General features: G+C 39.3%; 1 protein-coding gene across 1 annotated transcript in view; it reads right to left on the bottom strand.

Moving 5' to 3' along the window:
* THSD7B (thrombospondin type 1 domain containing 7B) overlaps nucleotides 1–20,624 on the bottom strand; it is a gene marked incomplete at its 3' end in the record, with an annotated part of 241,747 nt that overhangs the window by 85,244 nt on the left and 135,879 nt on the right. Inside the window, exons 12-13 of the mRNA XM_079539376.1 lie at nucleotides 7,203–7,397; nucleotides 2,837–3,100 (exon numbers count right to left, since the gene is read on the bottom strand). Of these exons, the coding sequence (XP_079395502.1) occupies nucleotides 2,837–3,100; nucleotides 7,203–7,397 (459 nt within the window). The remainder of the gene's footprint in view (nucleotides 1–2,836; nucleotides 3,101–7,202; nucleotides 7,398–20,624) is intronic.

The following is a 20,624-nucleotide window of genomic DNA, read 5'->3' on the forward strand; positions in this document are numbered from 1 at the left end:
AGCCAGGTTTCAATCACGGAAGGTGAAAATCACTGCTGCAAGAAGGCAAAAGGCCAAAGTTTGCTCTCTAAAAGAGCAACAAACTGACCACTTTTTTTTTCCTATACCTTGTTCTCGTGGTATTATCAAGTCTGGGACAAACTTAAATCTGCTTCTAAGGCAAAGTTTGTAACCTTAGATGAGTCTTTCTACATTTTGTAAAAATTCTTCAAAGAGACCTAGCAAAAAAAAAGTAGCTTTTACAAATTCTCACTTTTGCTCAAAGGAGAAAAAGAAAGAATTGTCCTGGCAAAAGGACAGGAGGAAGAAACAAAGAGAAGTCAGAAGAGCTCAAAGAAAGAGAAGAGGAACACTGCTTATCTCTAAATCTGATGAAGAAAGAACAACGCTTAGATATCACAATGACTGGCACTCAAAAAATAAGGCCATGGCTTAATTAGATATAAATGTAGTCACCCAGAAAATGTCACAAGGTTACCTGATTCTAATTGTGAACAAGACAGTCTAAGCTGCTCAGAAAAACCTGTCATGAATAATTTCACAGGGCTTAGCAATCTGTGTACTTCTGTAATTTGCCCTTCTCTATTATGGTTGAATAACATCCTGCTAATTATTAATTGGATAATGATTTGTTTCTATCGCTAATTCAACAATATGTACAGAAGCGCATTTTGAAAGCTCCCAGCTCTTGAGACCATAAATATTGGTCTTATCTCCACTTAACTGCTCTGGTTGGAAGGCAGGTTTCAACTGATGGAAACTGGAGACTGAAGTCAGAAACATCCACGACCTCCAGAGAGGGACGCAGCATTGCCTTGCAGAGAATGGAAGGTGTCCAGCACTGAGTAGCAAGTGGGAATGGGTATAGGATCCAACTAAGGAAAGGTTTTGAGAGATCACTGCTGCGGTCTGGTCAGAGTTCCCAAAGGCTTGGCATCTTACTGGACTTTTCCCCTACCATGGTGACATTGGAGTGCTTTTTATTATGGTGAAACCATTGTGATTGCCTTCATAACGTGAAATTCTCTGTTTTTGGGAAGCCAGTTTACACATCCTGAATATTACACAGGGGACTGGATGGAGGTGAATAATTCACCCTTAAGGGAACTATTACGGGGCATTCACGAGGTGGAAACATTTCACACCTATTTTCCAGTTCCAAACCTTGGGGTCTTAAGAGCATTCTTTATGAAGACCACAGTGTGTACAGGAGGACTTTGCTGTCCAGTACTGACCACCCTTGTAGCCTCTGACATGGATCCTGTGCCAGGGCCCATGTTGCAATCATTCCTGCTCGGATAAAAAGCTAAAGACAAGAAAGCCAACAATGATCCCCTTAAGCTATTACTCCCTAAGAAAAGCCTGACCATTAAAAATACCACATAAATATCACTGACAGGCATCAAGGTTATTCGGAGAAGCCCCACGCATAGACAAGCTTCTCTTTTAATCATGATAAAAGCCTTGAGGTTTTCAAGAGAGCAAGACACTACAGTCAAATCTACCTTTGAAAGCTCAGCAGCTCCCTTTTGGCAGAAGAAAAGGTAACATCGTGGGGGTAAGGTATAGCATTCCTCCTTCATGGGCCACAGAGGCATAATCAATTGGTACAACAGCACATTGTTGAAACACAAACCACGGAAAGCTGCTTTATGAATCCGTGCAGCCAGCTGGAACAGCCATAAACAGCTGCGAGAGAAATTCACTCCAGAACTGAATCACTTCATCAGGATGTGTTTTTATTTTCCTTTTATCACATGCAACTCAGACCGCTGATCCTTATCCTGAAGACCCTCCACAGAGCAGCCTCTCCATTCCCTTGTACTCAGGAACAACAATTCTTGTTCTTGTACTTATTAATCTCCTGAGACTTCGTTTCTTCCTTCTCCCATTACAGAGCTCAATCTAGTCTTCCAACTCACTGTACTGCACTGTGTGGCATCCTAAGCTTTTTGGCTGGACGTCACGGAGCATTAGTGTTTTGGGAGCAGCATGGGTAAAGAATCTGCTCCTAAGATAATGCTTTTGCCTGTAAATCAATTCAGAGCAATGATTTCAATGAACTGCAAATTATGGCAATGAGTAGAAAATACCCTGGTGAAGTGACATCTCCTGCTTGTTTCAGCTCTGTAACTGCTCTCCGTCTAAGGCATGTGTTTGATACAGATTACACATACAGACAAACTGCTTCCAGGACAGAAGCACAGCCTAGAGTCCCAGCAAGCAGTGAAACTGGAATACATGGAGCTCAAGACTGGTTCAAAATCACAAGGACGAGACCACTGACTGCTGAAGTCATGAGTAATGAGCAGCATAACAAGGACATCACAGACCCACGGCAATTATATAAGACAGTATCAGGAAAATCCCACACTGAAAAAACTCTAAGAATTACCAGATTTAGCAAAAAGGAATAAAGGTTTACAAGCAAGTAAAAACTGAAGTAGGAGATATCGTGAAGGAAACTCCTGATTGAAATGCAACTTCTCCCTCTAATTTCTAATCTAGTTTAGACTTTTATGGAATTAATACAAACAGTAGAAATCTATTTATACTCCACTAGCGTTCCACTAGTGTAGTCAACTCCAGCCCTCTTCTATTTCACTTCAAATGTAGAAATGTCATCAGACTCCTGGATGGCAGAAAACCTTGGTCCCAAGAAGGATAAGAAGTTAGAAGAACTGCATTACAGCAACCTCAGGAAAGCTGTCCTAATCCAGCAGGCACATAGTTATATTCATGTGACAGGCTCCAATAACTGTTGAGTGGATCGCCGCACCCAGCGTCAGGTCATCATTTACATATGTTGTGCACTTGGTTTTTTCAATCCCCTTACCTGAGCTGCTACAGTGAGATGGTTCCACCAGTCTGCCAGCCTTATCGTAACAGGCAATGGCTCGCAGCCGCACGCCCTCTCCACACTCCTTGGTGCCTCCGTGGGATTGCACTCCTGCCTGCAGCTCTAACTTCCCTCCTCCGATAATGCAGTCTGACCAGTTTCCATGGGGTTGGGAGGTAAACACCTCGCAGGGGCACAGCTCTGTTTCAACCTGAGGATAAACTTCTGTGTTCTGGCATTTGTCTCGCTTTCTGCTTCTCCCTGTTCCAACCAGAGAAATCTGTTAGTTAGCTTAACATCTGCTACTTTTGATAACGACATGTCATATTATTTATACTTGCAGGAATTCAACACATTAGAACCAAGACAATCTGAATGTTAATATCCAGGAACATTTCCTAGGCATCTATTTGCTGCTGCCAGTGCTTTGGAGTGCAAGGACCATGTATTTATCTCCAGGGGCAACAAGAGAACTCAGAAATACTGTTTTGATGGATAGGGCGAGGAGCAAAATGCAAAGCCTTGTTGTACTAACAGTCTGCTCAAAAAACATTTTGTAATTTAATATAATATCACTTTTCTCTAATTATCTGATGCAAATAAATTGATTGTTTTGTCTCTATTTGCTTGCAATCAATGGTTGCCAGGACAACCTAGAAAGGATTCCACATTAGCCACAACTTCTTCTTTGATGCTACTTTACAAATTAGTTAAAGATGCACTCTGCACACAAACTGCACTTTGAAGAAAACAGAAAAGATAATCCTCAGTAAATTATCAGGGCTGGAAAGCATTTCAATGGTTACAATTGGTTTAATCTTTTCTTTTGCTCTGTTCCCTCAACAGGCTTTAAAAGAAGGCTATTTACAGATCTTTCTCCTTCAGCAACTTTAGGAAAGCAGAAGCATTTAAATGAACCTGCAGAGAAGCTCTTTGCAAGTGCACTCTGCAGACCCTGCTCCTGGAGGACTTCTAGACATGAGAAGAGGTCCCTGGAAGGAGATAATCCAAAGGAGAGAATCCATGCTCCCTGAATCCCTACAATTGCTCAAGCAGAAAAAAGGTCTGTGCACAGCCTCTGGAAGGTAAAATCAATGCCTTTCTTGGCATGGGTTAGGCAGTGTGAAGTGGAGTAATCTTTACGCTGTCTGAGCTCAGGAATGTCTTTGTATTTGGCATCCAAGCAGAAGGGGAGATTCATCTTCACTAACAACTGCATCTGTATCACATCCTCAAACACCCCTTGGGGATCCTGTACACTCTAAAAATACTTCTACAAAAAGTTTTTAAAGCTTTGATCTGAAAAGAAATGTTTTCTCTTTGCAATTGCAGACAAGTACGATACTAAAAACAAACAATAAGCTGTATACCCAACAGTACCCTTGCTAGTCCAGCAGTCATTTCAACAGGAGCACGAGTTGGCCTTGACAAAACCTGTTTGTGTACAAACATGTATCTCTGCAAAGTGAAGAGCCCTTCAGACTCATGTCCTTCAAGCCCAGCTCTCTAAAAAGTGTACATCCAGAGTCCTCCGGAAGGCGAAGTTTGCAAGCACAAAAGGAAAATAAGCTCGAAGAAATACAAAAATGCCAGCATTATTTTTTTTCAGCTGGCAGCACAGCGGCAGGCAAGCCCTAAAGGAGAGCTGGGAATGCAAACAGAACCATGCATGCATGTGGCTGTGTGTGCCTGGACCTGTGCCCATCTCCCTGAGTGCCCACACAGCAGCTGGGCATCTACAAATCCAGCTACCATAGAGGATTCTGGAGAAACTTTGAATTATTCTTATTATCCTCCCTAACACTCATGAACGTATAAATTCAGGTAAGAGGTACAACTCCCCATGCTTCAAGGAGAGTCTTAAAAGGCTTTAAATAGATTGGGAACTCTCTACTGGCAAAGGAATTTGGGCTCTGCCATGAATGCATGGTTCCTAGTTTTTGGCAGGACTATATGAAGCACATCAGATATAGGTAAGGATGCTAATAACCTCACTCAGCCACAACAGAGCTTGTCTTGCCATCCATTTTGTAGGAATCTTCTAATGAAGGTGCTATTAAAGCCCTATTGTAGCATCCAATCCATTCTCTTCACAAAGAAGTCATTTTAGAATCAGCAGCAGTGATATTTCTATGATCTTCACAGAGTGCTACAAAAATGCTGATCAAAAATACCATCCCAAAACATTTTCAAGGACACAAACCCTTCAATTAAGTAGCATTTTCTTTTCATAAACTGAGCTTCCGAACACCAACAAATATTATATTCATTCAATATTACATTCAATATTACCAGGTAGCACGTACTATGCATAAAAACTAAATGACACTAAGAGAATATATTTCTACATAAAATGTAATGTATCTATAATATACTGAATATTTGACTATTTATTAACTGAAGACTGGCTTAAAAGCTGCATTTTCATTATAATGACTTTGAATTTTGATATGTTTTTAATAAGTTTCTTAATTAATGACTAATTTTCTGTGTAGAGTCTATGATTACTTACAAAGTAAAATGGATAATACTGAAAACTGAGGGGGAGGCAGGCAAATACTTAGCAAACAATTAGCAGATTCCCACTGAATGACATTCTTAATAAACTCTTATAATTAACTCTGAGCATTCATTTGAGCATAGACATATGTTGAGCAAGGAGATGCAACTCATACACTCTTGCAAAAAAGGTGAAATACAAGTGGAGCACATCAACGCTGTGATGTATTCCCCAAACAGCCCTTCTTTTGGATCTTTGGACCGAGCTCATAGTGATGAGATTTCAAACTCTGGCTATGTGATGAAGCCAATACCAGTTATTATCAAGTTTTATGTAAAGAAAGGAGAGCCCTAATCCAACAAATCTCTTTGGAACTGCAGCTTCCTAAGAGTGATTTCTGATTTGGCCTTTCCCTTGATAGAATCTGTGGCTTTGTGCTGCCCAGTCCTACCCAGGACACCTGCTGCCCTTCACCGCTGGCTTCTGAGGGTGCCCTGTCAGGCAGTGGGCTGAGGTCCACTTGCATGACCAGATCTATGTCTGACGCAGAACAGAATGAGAAAGAATGAATGTAGGTAGGGCCATGCTGCTTTGCATTTTGCAGGCATGTTCATAATGACAATTCAGATTTAAAGCCACCTGCAAGTAAACATTCAACATTTTCTTATGGTATCATATTTTCCATAAGATCACACAGATATTAATCTGATAGAGATGGAGGATTGCTACTATTTTAAGCATACAGGTATCAATATGGGTAAGATTTTAGAATATGCTCTTTGACAGAAACAACAGAGCATTTTATAATAATGATTTTTATGTAGAAGCAAAATCTTTACAGCGAGCCATACTCACCGTAAATGCCATTATGTCTACCTACTGTGATTGCTACTTACTAAAAACTTGGATCATTTCAGCAGTAACAAACAGAATAACAAAATAATCATGGTACAAGTGCTTCCAGAAAAAAGAAACAGTGGTAGCCACCCCATTTTGCTGCCATTCTGTTCCCAGGCATTATCGCAGCAGATACTCTCACGACTACGTTACTTTTCCACTTCACAGTAGAATTCTTTGAAGTTTCACTTCCAGTAGTGGAGCTCACCTCCAGAAAAGGAGCCATGTGCACCACAGCTCTCAGACACAAAACAGCAATGTGACAAGTTATGAATGTTCAGGGTAACAACAGCAAATTTACTGTAAAGCTGGAAACAGTATAATTCATTTTGACTTGATTTACTATGTAGGGGGGAGACAAATCCTAACAAAGCAAGTTGCTCTCAACTGTTAACATCCTAGAGTTACAAAGCTTTTCAGTTTGGTCAGCATTCAAATAACATAATCGCATATCACAACAGCAAGAATGTTCCATTAAATGGTTTGAACCAGAGGTTTTTGGTGTTTTTTTTTTTAATGAATATATATAAAAGATCAAACAAAACTGTTTGAACGATACTGTTCTTTCTTCACCCATGGTATTAATTTGCACTGTTGAACTACTGGATAGTGCTATGCACAAAACTCCCAGTTTTAAGTTTTATTCTGATTTAAACAGTCTAAAACTAAAAAATATATTCTTTTTCTTCATGTTTCATGATTAATTGGTCAAATAAACTTGCACAAGGCGTAGTCACTATTTGGTTTATGTGCAAAAACAGGTTCTCACCACTGAGGTTTTTTTGCAATATTCCCATCCCAAAAAGCATGTGCATAAAGAAGGCAAGAATCAGAATCAGATTAAAAATCAATGAGGAATTGCCTATTCTCTTTGGGATTTTCTGAAACGCCAACATCAGTTCACCAGCATCTAAGATATATCACTCAAGAATATCATAATTAGATAAGTATTAGAAAAGACTTTACCTGTGAGTGATCGCCTCCTAGATTTTGTTGATTCACAGTCAAACAAGCACGCTGTAAATTTAGACCAAGGGGTAAATGTGCAGTCATCTTTACAGGGAACGAGACAGTCTTGCACAAGAGGTGGCATAGGTTCAGCCCATTTCATGCATTCAGAGACGTCAGCGGCTTCGTCGTTCTCTGTCAGGCACGTAACAGCTGGAGAGTAAAGGGACAGAAAACTTTATACTGTTCTGTGTGTTGTATTACACTGTATTTCACCTCTGCTTGTGCTCCGTGCAAGATTCACTCCTCTGGCTTAATAGCATAAAGCTGATTTATTTTTAGGTCATTAGTCATGCATCACTCAAACATGTTCTAAGAGCTTTGCAAAATCATAAAGACACATTCTTATTCAAGCAGTCTGTTGCCTAAATGATGATATAAATTCAATATTCTCAAAGAGGCAGTCATTGTAAGTATTGGTGCAACAGTTTAACTAATAATACATTGTAATACCAAATAAGAAAAGATATAATACTGCAGCTCTGAGCCATAAAGCACGTTTGGTCGAGGTCAGGATTCCCAAGCTGCAATGCACACGTCCCCCATGGAACTGAAACTGCTTTGAAGTGTGAAAAAATAAAACAAGTAAAAGAAAGCTTCCTTTTCCACAACTGTCATCCTCTCTGTATCTTGGATAAAGAGAACAAGTGTCTGAGCAGCAGATGCTGCTTATGAAGCTCAGGGCTTCTTGCAGCAAGATACATTCACCCTCCAGACTGTGCGCCCTAAACAGTGTGCCTCCTCTTGGGCTCCCTCCCTCTGGCCACATAAGATTTTCTATGTCTTCCAAATAGATGCAGATGTTTAGGAGAAAAAGCAAGACCTATGCCTTCCCTTCCTTGGCAATCCTGTGACAGGATACGGAATGCAACCTGCTTTTATGGCGCATGACCACTTGCTATAAGAGCACCACTGAATGGATGCATCAATATGAAAACCAACCAAACCCAAAAAGCAATTACTATATAGGCATCAGGTGAAGACAGTGTCCCTCAGCCTCTAGCATGGACAGAGGGAAAACTCCTCCACACTTACACAGCTTTAACTCTGCACACAGTATAAAGCTTTACCTGTAAGACTGGACCACGGCAACTGGAAATAGCAGGCACAGTGCTGGGGTGAGGCTGAGTACCTGAACTCCAACTTAGATGCTATTACGGCCAGTCAAGAATCAAAGGGGGTTTGCAAAGAGCACAGCCCAGGACTGATACACACTGATTTTCCCCAGATTCCATTTTATGCCAAATTCCCTTTTCCTTCAACACCTCACACTTTTTTTGAAGCTAGCCTATAACAATTTATTAAGGTGGGTAATGGCACTGAATAGCCATAGCAGGGGACAAATGTATTAATGTAAAAACCTGAGTCACAGGAAGCCTACAATAGAACTTTCTAAAGTTTCAGTGAATTAATAATAAGTAATTATAATAAATAAAAATAGCCTGCACATCAAGGAGCCTTTCATTTCATTAATAATAATTAATTCTCAGAAAATCTCCGAGATTATAGGCTATTTATATCCTACACTGTAGGTTAACCAAGGCAAAGAAAGGTCGTGACTTGATTAAAGTAATGAAGTCAGGGACAGAGTTAGGAATTAAATTTGGCCTCAAGAGTTTAGTCATGCCAGGCTCTCTGACTTCAGGCAAGTCCACACGTTGCACTATAGAGCTACAGAAGATGAAATGATTTAATCCAGATATTATTATTTAACTTCAACAACCTATGTTATTACTTCATGAAGATTACTAAATAATTCAGATTTTTGAGGCTGAATATATTTTTTCTTGTTGCTGGCACTTCATGTAACTAGGAGTGCATTAAGAAAAAGGGAAAAATAACTCATTGTTTTCTTACAATTTAAAGATTTAGCAAGGTGTGTAACTCTGCAATGAATTCACCCAGATTCTGTTTTTAACTGCGGTGCTGCATGGGAGTAAGGGGTAAGTCAGCAACCAGCTAGAAATAAAAAGTAATTTATTAAAATATAATTAGATTTCTGAGGAAAAAATCAGCATTTTGAAGAGCATGCAAAAGGCAAGCAATTGTGAAAAATCTCTTTAGACTCGAGTGACAGTAAATCAGCATATTAACAACCAACTCTAAACTGCTGATCCTAGCTGCTCACTTTCAATCCTTTTGACCTTTGCCATCTCTCCACACTGGAAGGCAGCAATTCGGAGACGTTCTCTTTCTCAATTACAAAAGCAGAAAGACAGAGGTCGCAGCACTGTATGGGAAAGCGGTGTAATTGCCCTCTTCAGAAAGGTTAAAGAAGTAATAGACTCTCCTGCCCGAGGTCTCTGTAGCCTCATTACCTTCAGCAAGGACACTAAAGATTCAGCAACACAAAATCATGAAGTGTATGCAACACTCCTCAGCATTGCAGCAGCTACAAGTGAGCAATATCCTGTGCTGCAGGCCCTGTCCAGCAATATTTGCAATTCGATAATAAACTATCCTGCTGCAATGTTTACTACCATCTGACATAAGACTACAATTCATTCTCAACATTTGTTAATGGCAACACAAGCAATGGAACTTTTAAATACCAGTGTTGAAGCAGACACTTCATGCTGCAATGAGTTATTATCTAATGGCCCAATCTGCACAAATACCCTTAATTTTAAGCATACACATAATTCACTGAGTTTGCTCAGGCTATTTAGATGCAAAAAGTAATGGATGTGTAAGGTCAAGGCAAATATTTGACAGAGATTATGGAGCATAAAGAAATTAGCATCAATAGTAAACATAGGTAGAGGAAAGAAAACAAGTAATTTGAATTGTGCTGTAACGCTTGCATGCAATAGTAATTTTGAAGCAATATAATAGAGATACTAGCAACCACATTTGAGGGGAATTACGTCACACATAACAAAAACTTGTCAGAAAAATTTAAAAAGAAAATATAGGCTTTAAAGAGACCCTGAAGATTCTCAGAGATCAATGAAGGTAATCACATTTTTTACACAAGAAGCAGCAATGAAAAAAGCATGGAGACAAGAAGGAGTTGAAAAGCAGAAACTGTAATGTTTTGTCTGAGAAGTGACATCTTGAAACGTACCATCGAGAATCATGAGCGAGGAGGAGAGGAATGAGGCTGATATTACTGACAACAACAATGTGAAACAAAAGCAAGTGGGAAATGAAGGCAGGGAGATTTCACTGCTAGAGCAAGACATTTAAATTCGTGCAGAGACAGCAAAGATTTAAAAGACTGAGGAAAGGTGAAGCAACTTGGTCAGAATGGCATCAAAGACTTCCTGGGGAGGACAGAGGAAGAACATGGGGATTTTAGGAATAGCAGAGGAGGAGGAGTTCCTGTGATGTGATTAGGGACAGGCAGGTGACTGTGAATTCAGAATTACTTTTCCACGTTAATAATTTTCATAAGTGCATATCCTGGTAACTCCATCAGGCCACTTCTGACAGAACAAAAAGCCTTCAGTATCACCAAGGAGAAAAGGCAGCAGCTGAAAAGCAAGGAATCCAAAAAGCTATTTCTGAAGCCCAAAATACTACTTAAGGACCAAATGTTCAGCCAGCTTTCCACTTTCCTGGAGTCTTGCACTCGCCAGTATCAAGAGGGAATGCTACACTGGAGGGCACACAGCAGCACATACTGGGTGGCTAATGGGCTGGCTGGCTAGGGTATTTTTTGTATTTGTATGTGCACAAAACAAAATCCCAGCATGAACATCTGTGTCCTCACACAGCATGGACCCACGTTTCCTCAGACAGGCTTAAGCAGGATGATGCACTTCAGACATGTTAGGGAATCCATTTCCACTCAGTCTGCAAACATCTTCAACGATGATGCCAATGCATGACTTCTCTGATTTGGTCTGAATTATCTCCGAGATTCAAAGTTGAAAATGCCTGATCTACATGGCATGTCAGTCTGAAGAAACATTAGGACTTCTACTATGTGCACATGCTATGTCTGAGACAAGCAGCACAAACTGCTAAAATAAATTAAACAATAAAACAAACGCCTATTAGGGCATTTTAATATTTCAGAAGTAAAAGATAGGAAGCAGCGTTACTGCTGGATCCATACTGGTGGTTTCTACAGGAAATATTCACCTCCTATTTTCCTGCTGCAAGCTTATTCCTCAGTTAAGTCAGCTCTTTGAAGACAAAAATATTTTCAAGTACAGGCACTTCTGGAAACAGAATGAGACAAATTTCTTTTTAACAAACCTTCAGAAAAGTTAATAAAATTACTCATCCTCAGTGGTTTCAAACTACCGACTGGGTTGGCTCATGTACGTTCTCTTTATGTAAGATACTTCTTCATAATCTTCAGGTCTGTCACAATGGTTTTAAACAAACTCATACCACAAAGGAATTTCTGCTCTGTCAACATCTCAATTCTTTTTTCAAGTGGGATACCACCGAAGGGCAAATACAGCCCATTTTTAGCTCTATGCTTTGAGAAAACAATAATCACATAGTAACTGTAAGTCCCTCCTAGACACAATGTGTGATTGCCACCTCGCTGCAGCGTTTAAAATGGGCACAAACATGAATTGAAACAGCTACTAACAGGACGCTGCCTGTTAAAGGGTTTTGAATCTTGGTTTCCATGAAGAGAAATGCAAGATTTCCCTTTGAAGTCCTGCTATTTCTTATTAGTGCCTGCAAACACCACCAAACTGGAATTAAACACTTAGGGCCATGCTCCAAGGTGACAATTTAATGCAGCTCTGTTGATATAAATATCAAACAATAGCTGGCACAAAAACAAGATCATGAATTAAACAAAAGGTAACCAGGTTCCAAATGCTAAGAGAAAACATATTTTTATAAAGAAGTGACCAGAGAGGTAGGGCCAGGAGAGAGGAAACCATGCCCAGCTGCATCGCCTGTGGGCTGCGTAGTGCAGAGACAGCACAGGCTTGTTCCCAGGACAGAACTGGAGCTGTTTAGTGAACATTTAAGATGCCAGCAAATCTAAGTGATTAATACGAGCAATGAAAATAGCAGCAGATGCGACTGCTTTGCTTCAAGGCATGAGTCAGCTGCTACCTGAATGGTGTTGGGAGGAAGTTCCCCCTTCCATCAGTACAGGGTCCTGCAGGAACACAGAACTAGGATTGCTAACAAGATATTCGGTATGACAGTCTCTGTCTTCTCGTTCTGTATTTACACCAGCAAGAGTGCACTTGTGTGCCATCATCTTAGCATAAGGCATAAGGAAGCATATGGAAGCTATATACTTTAACTACATTTATCTTAAATTAAAAGTAAATAGCAGACTAATCTATAAACTTGAATACTGTGAAATCAAATGTTTGCACGCTGACAAATTGCAGAGATGCCAACTACATCTTTAGAGGACTTTATGTCATTACCAAAGAAGCCTGTGAGCATCCAATCAGCGGAACTCAAGTCCTCTCCCTGTGCTCATGCCTGACTTACAGCTCCAGAGACGGTCCTAACAAAAGAGAGCATTGGGACAGAAATATTATAGGCACAACATTGCAAGAACATAAATATGGTTCCTCTTAGGTAAAAATCCAATTACGGATACTCTTGGTAATCATATTAATTTACCAAAGTTATAATCACTTCTCCTTTAAAAATGCATTTCAACAGTTTCCAAAGAGTGAAAACTGAAGAGTGAGAATACCAACTACCAGGCACTACAACTATATTGTATCACGGCATTTCTATTTGGAATCTCTAAATTGGTGGTGACAAAACTCTGGAATTACATATCATTAGAATATCTGAAAACAATGACTGATAATTCCAGCAAGGTACAGTCAGGTCAAACACCAAAAGCAAAGCTCTGCAGCAGTCTTAATTCAGATGGCTGGACTTAATACATGAAGATGTCTGATGAGGCTAGACAAGAGAGGTCTAGCCCCAAGGGGAGCAGAGACAATTGTGTAATAAGCTTTTCTGGCTTCAAATTCTAAGAATCTGTGAAAAAATCAAAGACAGCATGTAAAGTCAAAGGAACTACTTCAATGAGGCTGTTTACGTTTTCACTGTTCAGAAAAATTTTCATTATCCCTCAACATAACAGCAACTCAGTAACTAGTTCACTTACTTCTTACATATACCATAAGTGAAAAAGGAGTTTAGAGATAATACTTAAAATTTATTCAGACTTACTGGTTCTAACCATCATCTCATAAACCATTATGATCTCATTTGTTTTCTGTATTGATACTCCTTCGCAATTACAATCAGTTTTTCTAAAATCCCAGGTGGAACATTTATGTACATTTATGTGCAGCATACCCACAATAGCAATCCCTAATTATAGAAGACTACAGGCAGTGCTGTACACAAAACAGAAGAGAGAATACAAGGCTCTGCTGCAACTCAGATTGAACACTAGGGCCCTGACTCTGTACTAACATAAGTTTTTGCCAAACTTCAACACCACAACACTCCTCGGATTCAGCAGCACTCCCTGAAATGAGGCAAAGCATGGACTTACAGAAGGAAACCACAATATAATACTTTCTTAAAGTAAGTAAAAAAAAAAAAGAAAAAAAGAACAAACGATGCTGGGAAGGACATCACAGAGAAAAATCTAGAACAATCAGGGCAGGGTTGGAAAAACTAGTTATTCAGCAGAGAAACTGGCTCTGAGACCACCAGCTTCCCATTTCGTAATTATTAATGATATTGACAGTGGTGCTTAAAGGGCTAACAAATGCCACCAAATACACAGAGCTCTGAGTAAACATAGACCCCAACCAATGTGCACTATAAACAAACGAGAGGCCTGAGATGAGGCTGGGAAGCAATAAAGATGTAAATAGCAATTGCAAAGATAAAGATAAGCAACTGAAAAGATTTGCATAAACAGGGAGTGAGGGAAGAATTGGGAAGAAAAGTCTCTAATGGAGCAATGTTAATGCGTAGGAGACTGTAACAATAAAAGGGAAGAGTTGGGCTAAAAGAGGAGAAGGAAAAAAAGCATACATAACTGAAGATTCTCCTCAAGTTTAAGATTGCAGCCGTTCTTTGGCTGCTTTCTCTCCGCAGCCTTCCCACAAGAAGACATGTATGTTATCAGGAGATAGGTTAGTGCAAGACAGGAGCCACAGAAGAAGGGGGCAGCGCATCTATTTGCAGCTTCCCAGGGCTCAGCCTGAAGGGAGCTTCATCTGAAAGTGATTAAATATATTTGAGGCTGCACATCAAAACCAGCGAAACCAAGGCAGGCTGATTTCTGCAATTTAATGCCCAAAACAGGACTCACTTGTGTTCCATTTTAAGTAACTTCCCAGAGTATGTTTTTCCTTCAATATTTATGGATGAGGTTATTGATCATTTGGTAGGGAATATATGATTTGAAACACAGAGAATTGAGCTGTACACGTCAATTGTACTAAGGTATGAGATTTGATGTTTTAATTCTTTCCCTTTGAGCCAAGACTGCTCGCTGTTTAAGGAGAAATGGGAGAGAAATGCATTGCAATAAGGCCCATCCTTCCTCCCACCCACACACTGGATGTGGAACAGGAGATTGATACATTAATGCCTGGCATCATTTTCATTTTAATACAAGTGTTTTCTTATTGTAGTGGTTCACACTGTTTGGCTGGGAAGACAAAATAGTATGATTTTTAATGTTTCAAATTTACTTCGGCCAGTGAATAACTACAGTCTGAATGCTTCTATATTATGCAATCAGTCTAAGGAATCTTTCACAATTTTCCTTTTTTCCTGACTTTATTATAGGTTCTGAATTGCTTTTGCTTTCATTTTCTATTAAAAAGAAAAATCAATGGAAGTGCATTAGACGATTAATGATAGAAATTATCCTTCTACTCCTTTCAGAGAGCATAACGAAACCCAAAAATATGCTTCCTTTTCTGCTCTTTCTGTTGCCCACAATTACTAAAAGCACTGGAGTTCAATTTATTTGTGGCATCAATCATCAAGTTATATTTAAGATGAATTATTTTTGCACATCCTGAAAATAAAACTAATATACCCTGTTATATATACATGCATTGAGAACACAGTAAATACAGAAAATCAAATATGCCAAGTAACAGAGAGAGAGAAAATGGAAAACAAACATCTGTACAGTATTCCTAGTAACTCCAATCAGAAAAGCACTTAGCTGAACACTTTGAAAGCACTGACTTTCTCTGGGGAGCTCTGCCTCAGCTGCATTCTCTCTGGTCAGTGACTTTAGTGAGAGCTGAACAAATGCAGCCTGTTTTGCCTAGCCAGGCCCAGATTTAGCAGGAACACGTGTGTCATTCATGAGAGCAGCGCAGAGCTGAACAATGCAATCAACTCACTTGGCAAACTCAGTCTGGGGAGGGTCTCAAAAAATGCCTCTGTAAGAATGTGGAGTGAACTATGCATTTCAGGCTACGTGCTTTTGGAATCAGGCTTGACAAAATTATCAGTTCATAGCATCTTGCAGGTAACTGGACGTAAGAAATCATTGCATTGCATTGGTTTAGCCTCTCTCTCCCCAGGCACAATTTTGCTGTGAGACATGTCGCATTAAGAGAAATTAATGCACAGTTGGATAGGTCTTATTGCAGAAGGGATTTATGTGGTAGCCTGTGGTCCATTGGGTTGTATTCATTCTATTTTCCTCAGAATTTAGATTTTCTCACTACCTGGCCCTGTGGCTAACATTTAAGGGAAGATAGGCTGGTTTGAAATTATCCATGACCGTACTGCCTGCATAATGCTGTGTAAACAAATGCACCTCAATAAAGATAGTCAGATTTGGACCAGTTTAAAATAAGACCAGAATATGGTCTCTTCTATTCTTTTTTCTTTAATAAGCCATGCTTTTCCAGAATTCAGGAACTGGCATTTACAGCATACAGAACTGTCATCTTTATCCAAGTTCAAAACTTCAATTCAGAAAGGACTAACACAGAAACTTGGATACCTCCTCATTACTTTCTGTATTCCACTCATGGAAATTGACATTAAATCTCTCTGAAGTACGGACACATATTGCACAAAAACTCCTGCATACAGCTTTCCACTTCAATTATCACGTTTCTACAGTAAAAAAAAAAAAAAAAAAAAAAAAAGAGATTAGGATGTTGAATGCTTTGAGTTCTGAAGTCTGGCTACTCACCTGCAGCCTAAAACTGACACACGCCTAAGTCTACCTTGGCCAAAGTTAATAAAAAGGCACACTCTTTATACTAGATCTAAATGCACTATCTTTCAGCTTATCTTACAATATTGTCTGCCGTGACTGCCCAAGTAACGTTCTTGAGATTGGAGGATCAGTACAGTGTGTGTACACTGAGGATACGGCTACTTGGGGTAAAGGTGCAAGAGGCATAGGGAAATTATGAAAAGGTTCATAAAGAACTGTGAGAAATCAAATGTTTTGGACCTTTCAGTAGATTTGCTACGTTTAGAGAATTGAATCCCAGTAAAAGCAGTCACACTGATGTGTGGGAGCTCTATGCACGTATACATAATGTATAAATTATACATCCAGAAAAGCTCTTCATACCTCTTCCTAAACATTCTTAGTATGTGGGGGAAAAAAAAAAATGTTTCACAGAAACTCTGCCTTAGGGCAGCCTTTCTTTCTTTAGTGAGGAAAAAAAAAAAAGATCAACAGAAGAGCCTAACAGTCCAAAATGAAGGATATATTTATATATAATGCATATGAGACTGTGATTTCCATATGTGCAAGAACCAGTATTTCCCCTGGGTCACATTAGGCAATTTTTTTTAATGTCTTCAAATCCATTTGCCTTTTAACGGAAGAGGAGAGTAATTATTTTTATAATTCTCATGTTTGCTGTTGTAGTTCACTGTCTCAGTGGTAGTACATTCCTTTTTACACTTCTTTTGAAGCTAGCAGATCTAAAGAGAAGATTTGCTTTCCCCTTCTATTCTCCTTAAAACAAGGCAGAAGATCACAGGGAAGATGCAAAGGGAGATATCATACAGCACATTATGTTTTTCTTATCGTGATCTTTTCCTTCCTTGAAGACAGAAAAAAGGAAACATTTCTTATTTACCTGCTGCTACTTTTCTTAAATTTGTACCAGACTGTTCTAACTGCACGGGGATTATAAAGCAGTGGTAAAACTCATGTTCCTTTCAGTGTGAAAAGCAGAGATCCCATTACACTGTCTTTTTAGTATCTGTGAACGAAGCTTTTGTTTGCAAGTTTGTTTCTAAAGCAATTACACAATCAAAATAGTGATTGATTACCACAGCATATGTACAACAAATACAATAGGAACAAAAAGTTCTCCATTTCTGACTTCTTTACCATTGGCTCAGATCATATAATTGTAACTAATGGAACCATAATTTGTTGGTTTATTTAACTGAAAAACAATCAAATGCAATAAAAACAAATTAGCACAACAGAAAGTAAATTGCATCAGAACTAGCAATACTTTCCACCCTGCTGGGAGATTATTAGTATTTTCAGATACTCTTCATCTGCCTCATTCTAGCTAACCTTGGGGTACATCCGACTGTGATACCATGATATGTTTTCTATATTAGAGTCTTTCCAGCAAAAACTGTTTTAATCTCGGCAATATTAAATCACCAGCTTGATTTTCATCTTATTCTCCTTTCCACCTGCAAACTTTTGTTCATCTTTGCTGGAGCTCAGAGCAGTTTCTCCCACAAAATTTCTCTCCCTTGATGCAAAAGCTTTCTGCCAAGTGTCATTACAGCGAGATCAGACACATCACACTCCAAGTAAGAACACTTAAAGCAGGGGGAAGGTTGTCTTCAGAAAGTAACGCAGAGCAGAATTTTTATAAGTGTTCTATGTTTATTTTCTCTGACTTCTTAAAAAAATATTTTAAAATAAGGACACTGACTCAAAGCTGAGGCTCAAAGCTCAGCAAAACAAAGCACAGAGGAACATCCAACCCTCGCAGCCTCCTGTGCCGCTCTGCTAGCAAACCCAAAAAACTGGGGAGAGGGGACAACAGCTATCTCCAATTACATCCAGCACTGTCATTTCTCTTAAAAGCAAGGGAAGCAATCAGAGGTACTTCCAAAATTTCCCCAAGTGGTAATTACCTCTTCCATTTTAAAATAAGTTATTCCAAGACTTAAAGTGAATGAAAAAAATAACTCAAATGATTAATTTCACATTTTCTATGCACAAGTCTGACATGAAAGACAAATAAAGTAAGATTTGAATGGCTACAGAGAACTGAAGGATTCTTTATACCTTATCCATATTTTTCAGACCACTGTCTCAACTTCTCTCTAAACCTTTGTCTTGACCTGCTTGAAGACCCAAGCTCCAGGGTTATGTCTTATCAGTTAATTAATTTTTTAGAATGGAAAAAGCAAAAGTTACTTTTTTTGAAGTTTTGCTCACGTACATCAGAGCCAATGGCAACCAACTCAGATCCTGTGTACCTAATCCAAGATACTTACAATAAAATTCTATCTTCAATTTATAGCTTGAGACAAAAGAAGGTCTTGCAAAGAGGTGTGTGAAGTAGTGAGGTTTACTACAGCAAAAACATTACTACAGAGATTAAATATCAGTCTAACTACTAAACCTTATACCACTAAGGTCTGGTATTACATTATTACATACCAAAGTTTCATCCAGTTTTCACATACCCAAACAATGCAAAATTCATTTCAGAAAAAAAAATTAAAACTCTATTAAAAATCAATTTATTTTTAAGCAAGACCTAAAGCCAAGGTTAACACTACTATTCAGTTTAAGGCAACACTAGCAGTTAAGTATGGAGGAGTGCATGGAATATGTCAGATAACTCACTGTAAAATAATCAGCAGCTTAGCAACAAAATACTACAAGCAATGAAAATACAACATTCATTTAGGTTTTATCAGGCCATGGGGAGCAAGGAATTAAAGAGAAATGAATTAAGTTTGAAAATTCTAATCACCAAATAAGGAAAAGGAGGATCCTCAGAAATACTGTGGTATTTACCTTTTTGATTCCTCCCCCAGCGTTCGATCACACTGATGTGCATAAAAAAAAAATTGGGTAAAAGGGAACTGAACAGAAGCAGTGTTTGGAAAAAGCTTTGCCCATAGTTCGAAATGCCTATGGAAGACACAGCAGCAAAAAGGATGAGGCACAGAAAGAAGAATAAAGAATGTGAGCAGCAATTGGAGCCGAGGGCTGCCTGGCAGGCTGGGACAGCCACATCCCCTCACCCTGAGCTCTCCTCACCCACCAGGCTCTTGGGCTCCCAGCTCGTTTCACAAGAGCTGTGCAATCAGTGCCACTAAAACTGGCATCTGCCCAGGGACATCCCCAAGCAGGGAAAGGCAGTGGCAGATATGGAAAGAAGCTGGGGCAGCGTGCTGGGGCAGCTCCTATTGGGGAAACTCCTTGGGAAATGTGGCCCTGGAAAGGAATCGCACTAAAGGGATGAAGGTCAAATATGTATTTTATTCTATGTTTTATCCTTGAAAATAGGATAGCGGTGTTTTTTAGTAATAAAATAGAGGAGGGAAAAAATCTATACACATCAGCCAAGTGTGTTACCAGTCATTCCTGTTAAAGAGGTCAATAAAAAGTAACGTGTCCTGTAGGCGAAATACTACACAAAGGATTTCAACTGCTGAGCACGCCAATCTCATCGGGTAACAAGCGAGCAGAACTTAAAACCATGTGAAGAATTAAGGCAGAAAACTGACCACAGTTCCTACAAACTCAGTGAGCACGGCTCACAGTTCCAAACCCAAAACTCTGCAACCCAGATGCCTGGAGGTGTGCCGCTGGCAGCTGTCTGCTCAACCCCCTCACCCCCAACATACACGCACAATGCCAAATGATGTAAAAGAGGATGTAAATTAATTCCCCTGGGAGATGATGCTTGCCACATAAGGGATTTTTTTCTCCAGGTTTACTGCACAGACTTACACATTTCTACCAATGTCACATCACCTGAAGCTGATGGAAAAGGGTTTCCCTGGGCTTTTATGATCCCATATGCAGTGCTGGCTCTTCTTGCCACTAAGGAATAGGAGGACAGAATGCATATTTATTGCTAGGCAAGCTTGCTAGGAAAGTATTTTGTTGTTGTTTTCTTTTCTTTCTTTTTTAAGGGTGAGGGTTGAATTGCTCATTTTATCAGCTACATTACCCAGTTATTCTCTGATAGAAAAAGTAAAATAAAAAGTTTTCCAGCCATCACAAAAGTTTATTAAAACTGAGACTCCTCCAGGAGCAAACAGTTTGTGATTCAATCAGCAACACAGAATCACTAAGAAAGCTGTAATCGCTTGTATTAGAAATAACTTTCAAAGTTTGGAATGTCATTTTTAGGAAGCACAAAACGATTCTTTCCATCAGATGAAAAGTCAAATATGAAGTTTTGCTCAAAAGTATGAAAAAAATTGATTACATTTTTCAGTGTCACCAAGTCAAATTATTAG

Source organism: Tetrao urogallus, assembly GCF_951394365.1.
Source record: "Tetrao urogallus genome assembly, chromosome: 8".
NCBI lineage: Eukaryota > Metazoa > Chordata > Aves > Galliformes > Phasianidae > Tetrao > Tetrao urogallus.